The 12,997-nt window shown below is 37.1% G+C and overlaps 1 protein-coding gene across 1 annotated transcript in view; it reads left to right on the plus strand.

Moving 5' to 3' along the window:
* Positions 1-9,463: 9,463 nt before the first annotated feature.
* The window catches only part of SLC9A9 (solute carrier family 9 member A9), a 190,938-nt gene continuing 187,404 nt past the window's right edge, over positions 9,464-12,997 (plus strand). The window contains exon 1 of the mRNA XM_013368144.3: positions 9,464-9,851. Coding sequence (XP_013223598.2) covers positions 9,677-9,851 — 175 coding nt within the window. The 5' untranslated portion in view covers positions 9,464-9,676. The remainder of the gene's footprint in view (positions 9,852-12,997) is intronic.

Here is a 12,997-nt window from a genome sequence, read left to right on the forward strand (position 1 = left end):
CCAAGAATTTTCAGTATTTTTCGTCTCCTGTGCCTCCCCATAACAGATTGATGGAAAATACTAATGTAATCCCTAAGAAGGTGAAAGTTCAGCAACAAAAATAAGAATTCTAATGTTATTCCATGACCTGACTGATGGATAGAGGAATGAAAATGCAGGAGTCACCATACAATGCTTTGAATACTGTGGAATTTATGTATATCTTTATAATTTCAAGTCTATTTTATAAATGATTTTTCTCTATACAACTTCTTCAAACTGCCAACTTAATTTGAATGCAATACTTGTTTGCTTCCTCTCTTCTCTACCTGTGAGTTAAAGACCCAGTAAATGAAACAGCAAAGCACTGACTGATCTACGCTGGCTCAGACCTTGGACCAGATGACCCCTTGAAGTCCATTCAAACCTGAATTATTCTTTCATTTTAATGTGATGATGCTATATCAGTCAGAAACTCCAAAAGATAATTGCCTAGGATTCATAATAGACAGTTGTTAACAATTCATGAGCCTCTATTCATAGAAAACCTAGCATGCATAAATAGCAAGAATGAGTTTGCCCAACAGGCAAGTACCAAAACAAAGAAACGCCTAATATGGACTTTGAAAATCAGATGAGACTGATTACCAGAGGAGAACAGAATTCATAAGAAAGGATTTTTAAAAATTATTTATTCTAGGAGTCTTTCACAGCTTCTCTTTGAGAGCAGAAGAGAAACAGGAATGACTGCTGCAGCAAGAAGAAGTGCCAGATTTTGAGGAAATTATACAAAGGGAAAGAGAAGTGAGTCTGGATTCCCTCAGAGTCTTGGCCTGGGCCCAAGGAAATGCTGCAGAGCAGCAAGCGCACCGAAAGCCTGGCAGTACGTATAGGGTTCTAGTGCTGTGCATGTACCTCACAGTACCTGGGGAGTGACTCCACTAGAAATCTGTACAAACTATGTGCTGATACAAGGTGTGATTTACTAAAGACTTCAGTTTTTCTGTTGTAATGGTAACGTTTCTTTATTCTACACTTTACAAATGAAAAACTCCACTGTGATGATCTTGGTCCAGATCCTTGGAAAGGGATCAATGGTAGTTATTTCAGGTACTTTCATTATTTTCTTTCATCTGTTCCTGACTGCTTAGAACGAGCAGATTTTCATACAAAACGTGCATGGCAGAAGTCTGTAAGAGGACTTCTGAGTGTTTTCTAGTTTTGCAGCAGCTGTTGAAATGGGCATGTCAGAGTTTTTATTCTGAGCATGCTGAAAATGAGACATTTTGTAATCTTGCCAGTAACTTAGACCTTATGGAGAGGATCAAGGGGAAGAACCTCTGTTCTGCTGACACAAACTCACAGCAGATTTCCACATAGCTTCACAAAAACAGTGGGTAAACAGGAAAACAGTATTGACTTCCTAAAAAGGCCGCTAGATGTAGAAACAAGTGACTAAAACAGTCGTAATATAAGACAATTTCATTATAGCATAACAAAACATCAAATATAGTGCTTTCTAAACTCAGCTTGTATTGAATTGGACTCCCACAACTTTAAAACTATCTCCAGGATACCTTAAATAGAACAGAAATAGCTCAAACACAAAGTTGGCTTCAAGACATTCTTCAGAGGTCATCCCCATAGTGTCAAAAAAGAAATGCAGGGAGACTGCCAAGTAATAATGGCCCTTGGAAAAACAGCATTACATGTGCCTTTTCAGTAGGGACACCCGCTCTGTGTTGTGAAGATATTTCCTTGAAAGTGTTTACCCTCTTGTCACTATTTCTACAAAGCAACAATAGGGAAACGTTTCTCCTTGAAGAAAATCAATTGATCTAAGAATTTTAAAGACAACATTTTTATTTGCAATTCCTCTCTTTAAAAGAATACATACACCCCCCAAGGACCATGATATTTTTGAACTGAGAATTTACTATAATAAGCCAAAAGAGATAATTATAATTTAAGCCAGTCTTTACTAAAATACAGTCAGTCACAGACATCCAAGTTTCGTTACTGGGTTCATAGCAGGTATGAAACCATACCCTCATTCCCTATTTGCCGCTGTGCTGAAAGTAGATTCCTTTTGTTATTCATGCACATGGGAGTTTAGGACCATACCGTGGTCTCACTGAAGTTAATGGCAAAACTCCCACTGACTTCAATTAGAACAGAATTTGGCTCACAGTCTCATTACTGAGCAGAACAATTAAAAGAAGCTTTTACAAGCTGTATTGCTGTGTAAAAGGGCATGAACCATGTAGCAGATTTCATTGAACCCATAGCCAACAGTCATTGCTATAGCAACTGAGGTTCTAACAAAGGTAGTCACTGTCTTTGTAATCATCAGGTGTCTCTATAGCAACTAGAGTTTCCAGAGTACAAGAGGAAAATATTTGAAAACTGTCAGTTGGAAGAAAAGAGGTCTGTGAAAAGAAGGTTGGAACTAAAAGCAACATAAGGGTAAAACATGGCTCGAAATGAAGAGAAATGGTTGTCCAGAACCTTCGCAGACAATGGCAAAGGAACTGAAAGCGCAGGCCGAGGGCTGGACTGGAGATGAGAGGGAGCGGTTCAGACTTCCCCTTGGGTACAGGAAGCAATACGGCACTCCAGGCAGATATTCCCAGATCTAAATTAGTTATGTCTTGGATATAGTTCTCTTAAAGAAAGACTGGTTACTACAGGAAAGAAGCAGGGGTAAACATTGTCTCCAGTAGGAGTTTACATGCACTGGGATTTTCAAAAGCACCTGCCTGCACTTCTTGTGCCTACATTTCTTTACAGTATGGAAGAATGGAACCTGTGTTCTTGAAATACTGCTGCTGATAGAATGGTGCAATTACACAGAAACAATGGTTAACTGTTCTTAATGTTTCTTATTTACAAGTTTTTAAACAGTGTTCAGGTGAAAAAAGGAACAGCTGCTGTTTGGATACGGATGAAAACAGCATTGGTCATTTTAGGCCTGTTTTAGTAAAATATTGTTTTAGACTCTCAGGCACAAAGATGGAGTTATTTTCACATAAAAAAGCCAGTGTATGTAAATATAAGCCCCCAACAAAAAATACTATCATGATATTGTCAGAACTCATAATTTTGGCCTAATCAGATTCCTACTGACCTTGGGAAGATATGAATTTGGGTGAGATGTTTAATTTAATGAGGAGTTATCCAAAATGTTCATGTTCACAGACTAAAAATAATTCAGTTGTACCAGCATGCTTCCTCTGAAAATGAAGACACAAAAATAACTATATATTCCGAACGGGGTCCTATCCAGTATAGTAATGCACTACAGTGTTTTTCTTATGTAAACCAAAACCCGTCTTTAACCTGAAGAATTGATAGAAGATCCAGTACTGCTAGAAGTCAGATTTTCTTTTCACGTGTAAAGACGGCCCTCTAGTGGAATATGCTTGCAGATGTGTCTCATGAAAAAGAACAGTCTTTGTCATCTAAGAGCCAGTTTAATCAGCTATTTTTCTCAACTTTCCTTAGTACCACACAATACAATGTAAGATAATTTGTATTTGAAACAGAGGTCACCAAATTACATAGTTTTGAACAATCTACCCGAGAAAAACAAAAAACACTGGAGCAATATTCTGTGATTCTGTGTGTAATATACTTTGTCAGGCAGATTTTGTTGGTTTTTTGGTTGGTTGGTTGGTTGGGGTTTTTTTTTTGTTTTTTTTTTTTTGTTTTGTTTTGTTTTGTTTTTTTTTGTGTTGTTTGTTTGTTTGGGGTTTTTTTTAAGATTTAAATGTCAGCCACAGTCAGGATGTTTGCTGCTGCGTGGCAGTGTGGATTGCCATATATACAACACAACCGAATCAGTGATGTGGTGTCACTGTTCCTATGGAAGGGTGGAGTATTATTAATGCCAGCAGCCCAGGAGAGCAGATGGATCTTCAGAGAGCGCTTCCTCAAGCACAAGAACCTCCCAACACACAGAAAGTTTCTCAGAATTTCATAGGAATTAGTCTTAGTTCTGAACCTATTGACTAAAACTGTCTAAAACAGAGATCAGCTGTACTTTGATAACTCAGAGAAGCAAACTGTTCTTTCTTTCAGAGCTTGAATTTCTCCAGAAGGTCTGGCATTTCTGTCTTCTCAGAGGGAAAAAAGCACATGAGAATTTCAGCTGTCTCCTAATTGAAATTGGTCTGTAAAGGCTGGTTCCAGCATCATGATTCCCGTGTGTCGAGCTGGTTGTTAAATCCCAGGGTGCATTGAATTCCTTGGTACTCAAAATGGAGGAAAGATTTTTCTGTGTTGACACACTGCCTGGAGACAGTGACGTATGAGCAGAAATATCACAGCTCTCTCGGGAGATTAAAAGTCCAATTCCACTCAATTCAATGTATATTTATCAAAATTAGTATTGTATTTTGATTAGGTAGTAAAACCGGCTCCAAACCAAGGAGAGGGGAAAAAAAATAGACTTTGCCTTCTGGACAGAAAAGTGTAATCCAGTAAGCAAAATTATTTTTAAAGCTATTTTTTGGCTAAGAGTAATAGTTGTGACATACTAGATATATAGATTATGTAGACTTATTTCTGTCACTAGAAACACTGTGACCCATGTAGATAGAATGTCACAAATACCAAATAAGCCATAATAAAACCAGAGTCTGATCTTGGAAATAAAGAGAGGGAACAATCAATAGCAACCAGCAAATAGCCTGATTTCATGGAAAGACTCTTCTAAGCAGTAGAACAGATTTCAAAATACCTCAAGGCCTGGCAATTATAAACTGACAGCCCACCACCATGGGCTTAGTGGCCTTAAGTGGCCTTCGCCCACTGTTTCCTAGGCAGTTGTGTACCAGAGGAGGTAGCAAGGCAGATCTTCCTGGCTGGAATGGATTAGAGAAGGATAACTCTTGTGATCCCACTAATCCTGTTCCAGCCTGTCTGGGGATTTTAGGCAAGCGAGCTGTGACAGAACATTTGTTATCTGGGCACTGGCAATGTGATTGACTTCTCAGTTTCAGAGTTTGTTTTGCTTGGTTTTTTATTTACACACATAGATGCATTTGTTTTCAATGTTTGTTTTTACTTTTGGCTGTACTTTTCCTATGCTTGCAGAATTGCCAGTGTTGCTAAAAGCATTGTCTCTTTGCTTGGAATTCCCACTAGCTATAATTACTGTGATTAATTACAATTTTTAAATTGTGCTTCTTTTCTGACTTTATGTTTTCCAAGATGCGAATCTCTCTACTGATTTACAAGGCTACTCTCGCTTTCTGTTCAAACTCGATAGTTTCTGTAAGAGCTGACTTTGACATCTGCCAAGCTAAGGGTGGAACGGATTAATGCTCAGTGAAATTCATAGAGCCGATAAGGTGAACACAGAAAATAAGCAAGACTACTACCTCTTTGTTTGTAAAATTACATGCCAAGGGAGATGAAGCAAATATTTGTAGTAAGAGCATGGTATTATGAGAATTACTTGACATTCTACCTTGCAACAGAAACTTTAACATATTTTGGCTCTTTCTTTGGCCAGTTAAGTAATATTCAAAAGATCTTTCCTGTGAAAACTTTCTTCATTTACCTGATAGCCTGTTCTGAAAACAAAATCTAGCTTTATTTTATCCAGATCCCTTCCTTCTTGATTTTTTGTGTTACCAATATTGCAAATATGATGCAGCTGCTGCAGAACATTGTTCTATCTGACCTGCAAACCAACCAAAACTTGGAGAGAAGTTATTCCAGTTAGGAGAGGAAATTGATGAAGGGGCTGGATACCACTGAAAATGCGGGTACATGGAAGAACATGGAAAAGTCTGAGCACAGAATCAAACAGGTTATTTGGTCTTATTGCCAAAAATTATGGAGATTACGGTTTTAAATAAAATTTATCTTTAATCACTAATAGAAAACTACTGTTTGGCATTATGGTCACAGAAGCTAAAAGTTCTGTTAGTGCCAGTTGCAGACAAGGATACAATTACAGGATTAGCCAAGAGACAAGTACACATGGCTCTGTAAAGGATTAATAGGAAGTTTGAGAACATGAAGAACAGTTTTGGATGTCATTTCTGGATTCCTCATAAGCTGCAATGATGGTGTTCTATGTCCGGAAAGCTGATTTAAAATTGTCTTGCATCTCTGAGAGGAAAGCAATACCCAAAAGCACAGTCCTGTAGCATGATGAATGCTCTTTGGAAGCAGATTTCCCCCAAATTATATAAGGAGCTGTGCTGAGTCTTTGGCAGTATTTAAACCCCAAATCCAACACCTGCAAGCCTAAAACTTTCATCCAGCTAATAGAAAACTCTGATGAGAACATTTCCCCAGTGTCTAGTGGTGTGCTTCTGTGCATTAAGGAAAGCATTAAAAATAATTTGCCAAACTCAGTATATGTAGCAACATCATTTCTCCCAACCTTTTTGTGGCTATCATGGATATTCCAATAGTTTAAAAAAGAGAGATGTTTCATCACAGGATCCAAAGCTATAGTTATATAACCTCAAAGTCTGACTTGAAGTATTTAGCTATTTTCTGTAGAGCTGTGGGGTTTTTTCTACTAAAATAATTCATTTCTATGCAACCCAGGATGTGGAAGCAGTTAAAGTGATAAAATACTTAATTTATCCTTCAACCATTACAGCAATAGGCTCTTGAAGTATAAGCATCCTTTTATTATGCCAACATTAAGGAAATATACCCCTTTATCAGTAAAGATGGAAGCTTGGTATGTGTCTAGATTAACTTAAGTCCAAAACCTCTTCAGTAAGTGAGGTTTTAATCAGTGACTTCACTGACTTAAGTTCAGCACATGCTGAGAAGTTCATAGAATTGAGACACTTGGTCTTGCTGTTCAGATACAGTCTTTTTTGAAGTCCTTATGTTGTTAAAATTCAAACATCAGAAACTTATAACCTACAAAAAAATAAACCTCAGAGCAGGCCTGTCATCCTTAGTTCAGTAGATATAAAATAACAAATAAAACCAGTTAAACAAACACCAAAACCCCAACATTTTCCTAACAAGGGCAAGTTTTTGTGATGGCTGAAGCAAGACCGCTAGTGTCCAAATTCTCATTCCTGAGGACAATGATGTTTTTTGAGTAAATCTTTTCCTGACACAGATGTCTTTTCTTACATAAAAGAAGTCTGAGAATGCCTTCAGCACTTCTCCAAAAACAAACAAACCACCATTCTCTCTGGTGCCCTTACAGTTCTTTCTAAACAGTTCCACAAAAAGAAACATGAGTGATCAACCACTACACAAATTATTCTCACAGTGTGCTCATTTTTTAGAAAATTCCTCCTGAATAAAGTCCGATCTGTGGTTATCTAGTAGCCCTGTGAGTTAGATTTCCCTCTGAATTATACTTTTCAATATAAGCAAATAAATTTAAAACAAACCAATAAAAAAACCCCACACACCAACCCAAAACCATCAGACAATAAACAAACCACACTTAGAAGCTCTATGTCAAATACATTACTGGGGAATGAAAGCCAGAGAAACTGTACTACTTTTTGCCCACTAATATATTGCCTAGCAATTTGTACTGTATATGTGATACTCACCCTGTTCTTCTTAATATTTTTTCTCAGGATGTTCAATACCTTCTAAAATACTTCATATTAAAAGAGAGAGTGTGAGAGACTGGGAAATAAAGATTTCAAGTTGTTTATGCAATTTAATTCTTTATCCTTTGCTCCTAAGCATATTTTATTTATATTATAAAATACTGTGGTTTGGTTTGGGTTTTTTATTGTTGTTGTTTTGGGATTTGTTGTTGTTGTTTTGGTTTTTAATGTAACTCATGTGACCCGTATGCAGACGAGTAGGGCACAGAGAAGAGAACTCAGAAATTCCTATCATTTTCACCTTCTGTTATGGGTCAATAAATTAAAATATGTTTATTCTCCAAATCTGATACTAAATCTAAAATTGTTTCCATTTAAGCTCTGGTGTGCTGCAAATTGCTATAGTGGGTGATTGCTTCACAAACATGCATCAGATTATCTTGTGACATACAGCAGAATTATAACCCTATTTTTCAGAAGAGGAAATGCAGCTTTGGGAAATGAGCACTTACACCTATCAAATATTTCATACTGCAACTGCTCTAGCAGCAAAACTGAGAAATTCATTATCATCTGGCGAAAAATAGAGTTCAGATAAATTCAAATAGAAAAAGGAATTGAACCTGCTCTCCCAGATCTGAAGGAAATAGTCTAATTGCTGAGATTCTTGGTATAAAATGGCATCCTTTTACTGTTTTGTGCTTATTTTCCATTAATTTTATTATAAGCACCTGCAAATTATCTATTTGACAGGAGCAGCAAAGAACTCTGGTTTTCATCATAAGTAGAATTTTGTTTTTCCTTGTGGTTCCTGAATGTGGTTATTTTCAAATTATTTTTGTTTTGCTTTTGATACTTATGCATTGGAGACGGATGATGAGTTTCACAATGTTAAGATGACTGTCATTTCTAAACTCTGAATACAATATCCAAATCACACAATCACAGAATGGCTGAGGCTGGAAGGGACCTCTGGAGATCGTTTAGTCCAACCCACCTGCTAGAGCAGGTTCACCGGAGCAGATCGCACAGGAATGTGTCCAGGTGGGTTTGAGTGTCTCCGGAGCAGGAAACTCCACAACCTCTCTGGGCAGCCTGTTCCAGGGCTCTGGCACCTCAGAGTAAAGTTCTTCCTCATGTTCAGACAGAACCCCTTGTGTTTCACTTGGTGCCCATTGCCCCTCATCCTGTCGTTGGGCACCACTGAAAGGAGTCTGGTCCCATCCTCTTGACACCCACCCTTGAGGTGGGTGAGATAAGAGAGTGAAACAGTGGAGAAAATAGAGTAAAACCAGTGATAGAGATTGAAAAAAATCTGTTAAGCAAAGAACAAACATTAATTATAAAAGAAATAGAAGGAAATAGCTTTTGATACAAAGTGAATGAAAAAAATGAAAACTTGTAAAACGTGATGAAATTAGTTTATGCAAAGGACAGAACTGATTGTTTGCCCAGTAAAAATTATTTTAAAACATTGTAGATTAAATCAACAGTACCTCCTTCACAATGCTCATACTAATATGAGCTACGGCCCTGAAATTACCAAGAGTATGGATACCTAGGTATCTATTTCTATTTTAATACCTGACTTGGAATGGATGCTGTACAGATTAGTTTGGCCCAAAATGTTATTGGTTTGGGTTTTTTTAAAGTAGGAAAGAGGAAAGATTTTTAAGCTTCCAAAATGTAGTGAAGGTTGCTATGCCATCCTTTTAACATCAGTTTTTCCATCTTAAACTATCAAGACAAAATAGTATTTTTAGGATAGAGATTATGCTGTAAACCATAGGAACAAGCATTATGAACACCGACTAAGTTTTACAAGAAATTTTAGAATTTGACAGACTCTGAGACTTGGAAGCAACTCATGTATCTGCAGCTGGAGCAAGCGCAGTCCAGCGATGCAACCACGACACTGAAAATGAGACAGGGCGGCTTTAAGAGAGAAGCAGGAAGCTGTAACCAGAATCCAGCTGAATTCTGAGCTGAGGCACTTTACCCTGAGGCTGCAAATGAAACAGATGTGCTTTCTGTGAATTTCTGTAGTATCTGGACTTTTTTGTACCAAAGGTGATAAAACTTGACTTCCTGTGATTTTTTTTTTCTTTTATTTTGCACATATTTTCCATGAAGTGAATGAAATGGAGAAGTTGAAGAAATACGTGTCAGTGAAAGATGAAGATCAGTTTTATCATCAGGGAGCTGTGGAGCTGCTAGTCTTCAACTTTCTGCTCATTCTTACAATATTAACAATTTGGTTGTTCAAAAACCATCGGTTCCGCTTTCTGCATGAAACTGGAGGAGCTATGCTTTATGGTGAGTATAAACTCAAGTGCCAGCTTAAGTTGGCACTAGTTGCATATTTATAATCAGGCGCTTGAGATCAAGTTCTGACGAAGCTCGGAAGGTGTGCTGAATGAAATGTCATCAGATCCATGACTGTACAGTCAAATAATAATAATGTAACAGCATCTCCCATGAAGTAGTGGGAGGCTGACTGGGTAAGGGAGCGACACTCGTGACCTGGTTATTCTCACAACGTGCACGTTGTGTTCCTCTACAGGCAAACAGCCACTACATGATACTTCAGGAGCTAGGGAGTTTATTGTTTTGAAAATAATTAAATGCTCCCATTGAGAGAGATTATTTAATTTGCTTATTTTCCATGCTTGGTTTGTGTAGCATTCTAAAGTGTTAGACTAAGGAGCTTTATGGGTACAGCCGTGTTGTCTAATAAAGTTTAAATGATCTTGAGATATTTAATTTGGTTTTCCTCTGTGCCTTTGAAAAACGAACTATGAAGAGTGTCTTTTTCAAGTCTTCTCTAAATACTGTCATTGTACTGTAATTTCAGTTTACCTGTCTAGTTCTAATCTTCTTTTATGAAATTTTGCAATATTGTGTATCACTTTCATGTAGAACTTCCTGCATTGTCCACTGATAATAAGTTCACACTAGTTTAGTGGCCTACACTTACAAGTATAACAATTTATCTTGTCATTCTCTCTTACTGTTGTTTCACTTTGAGAAAAGTGTGTGACTGCCATTTTTGTTACCATAAAACACATATAGGTGGGTAACTATCAAAATGGAAGATATAAGTCAACAGCTCAGTCATTACATATCAAAATGCCAGCCTATTTTGACTCAGGCTCATCCTGTGTGCATCACATACTCTAGCAGTGTAATACCCAAAAATGGTTTTGTTAAGATTGCATATTTTGAAGAATATTCGCTTATCGTGGCACATGTCATCCAAAAAACTTTATGGAGGTTCAACTGCAAGCCTGCAATAGAAAAGGCAACTGACCTCTGGATTTTGAGGTAAAAACTTTATTTGCTCTTTCTATATCAAGCATTTTTTTAGATTATCTCAGTTCTATAGGAGGACTACAGCTTAAGATCAGCCTTCCTTGTATCCCTTTCAAACTATTTCATTAGATAACTGTAAGAAATTTCAAGAACACGGGCTATTTCATGCTCTTGGCTCACTGTCTTCACAAGTGACTTGATATTTTGAAGGAAAGCAAGTAAATAAGAGACTCGTATTAAGCCAGTCACTGAGCCCATGACACCTGGGTGAGGCAGCCTGTGGGATCTCTTGATTCTCATTTGCCTTGTCTTTACTTTAAAGCTGTGGGAAAAATATATTTGATAGTATGCCCTTTTTCTAATCTGTTGCACACAGAAAACATACTTCAACTGAATCAGTTGAGAATGAAATACGTGTCACATGATACTTAGTTAAATGCAATGGTTTGCATTGTTGAACATCACCTAGATTGTTGTTTAACAGTTTTATGAGTTACAAGCTACACAGAAGCACTGAGAATACATTTGGTTGTTACATTTCTATTAACATCCATCAAAAGGAAAACCATAGAACACTGTGAAATACATTCGTTACGATCGACTTGTAATTTGAAAAACATCACCATAATTTACGTGGGTGACTCTTCTATAGCAGCTTCCTGTACACTGTTGTACTGTTTCCCATGTGAGGCTGACAACATTTGTTGAAGATTTAGACAAAAGCCTATCAAAATAGAAATTAAATATGTGGGATTACAACATCACAAACCAATCAGTATTTAATGAGAGTTGTATCTATCTTTTGGTTGTGTTTCATTGCCTGCCCAGAACATAATCTGGACATCATGAGGAGAACCAGCTCATTATATTCTTTTGATCACTTAAGAGATTAGTGCTCCAGCAGGACAGAGCTTTTGAATTATTAAAACATTCATGAACAAAGGAAACATTTCTGATGGTTGTAAATAAGCTATCTATTTAGTCTTGCATTATTTATGACCACCTTCAAAAGGGAAAAAAGCTTATTTGTAAGATCCAAAAAGTTGCTGATGTCCTTTTTGTCCTTAGAAATTTTGGATATGAGTATCTTTAGCATTGTGGAATAGCAATACTGGAAATAAAGTGGAGTGTCAGAGGTCATGAGAGAGGTGTCAGATCAACAGGCAGCTACTTCAGGAGAGGATTGGGACACCAAGCACTGACACTGACCCGAATCTTGCCCTTGCTTATTTTTTTTGCTTTCATCATGAGAACAATTCTGTTTATACCTGCTTTGCACAAACCTAAAGGCTCTGGGCTACAGTTTGCTTTACTCCAGCCCATTGAACTATTTGCTAGATACCTGAATAGGAGCACAAGAAACCAAACATTTTGACAGAACAATATGGCCACTTATTTTGCAGACTGTGTCCCACGGGAGGATAGATGGGTCTGTATTCCTTATCAAGTGCGCCATCAGGGGAATAGCAGTGGAAAGGATGAAGAAAGTGAAATATGAGGAAGACCAGGGGAAAAGAAAAACCCACAGAAGCACAAAAACAGGAAGGCATTTTACAGTTTCTGCAAAGTGCTGAACAGCCACAAATCGAACACTAGGAACAGCCTGACAGAAACTTCTATTTAAAGTATAGAACAAATAAAAGAGTTGTGGGGGGTTTTTTTGTTTTTGTTTTGTTTTGTTTTTTTTTGCAAGAGCTTTGTAGGAAAATGCAGTTTTAGGCTGAACAGTTCCAGCTTAAATAAAAGCCCATAATGGAAAACTGTCCATTTAGAAACTTAAAAACCAGACTTTTTAAATCTATGTTTCAACACTAAATACACATATATTTAAATTAAAAATCTTTCTGCACTTGCAAGTTAAAAACCAAATAATTTATCATAACCTAGAATTAAGTCAAAAGAACTAATTCAACACAAATTCAACATTATTTCATACACACAAAAAAAAGGTATACACATATATATATATGTATGTATATATACATTTCAGGGCGTTCAGCTTGTAGCTATTTATATAGTCAAATTGTTTAGGCACCAAAATGAAAAAATCACTCACAAACAATGACCGAGAATAAAGACTTACCTGTTTATTCATTCATCCCTTCATTTTCCAGTGTCTCAGAGAATAAGTTTCTCTAAGTTTCTGTAGC

This window comes from Columba livia, chromosome 9 (genome assembly GCF_036013475.1).
Source record: "Columba livia isolate bColLiv1 breed racing homer chromosome 9, bColLiv1.pat.W.v2, whole genome shotgun sequence".
NCBI classification, from domain to species: domain Eukaryota; kingdom Metazoa; phylum Chordata; class Aves; order Columbiformes; family Columbidae; genus Columba; species Columba livia.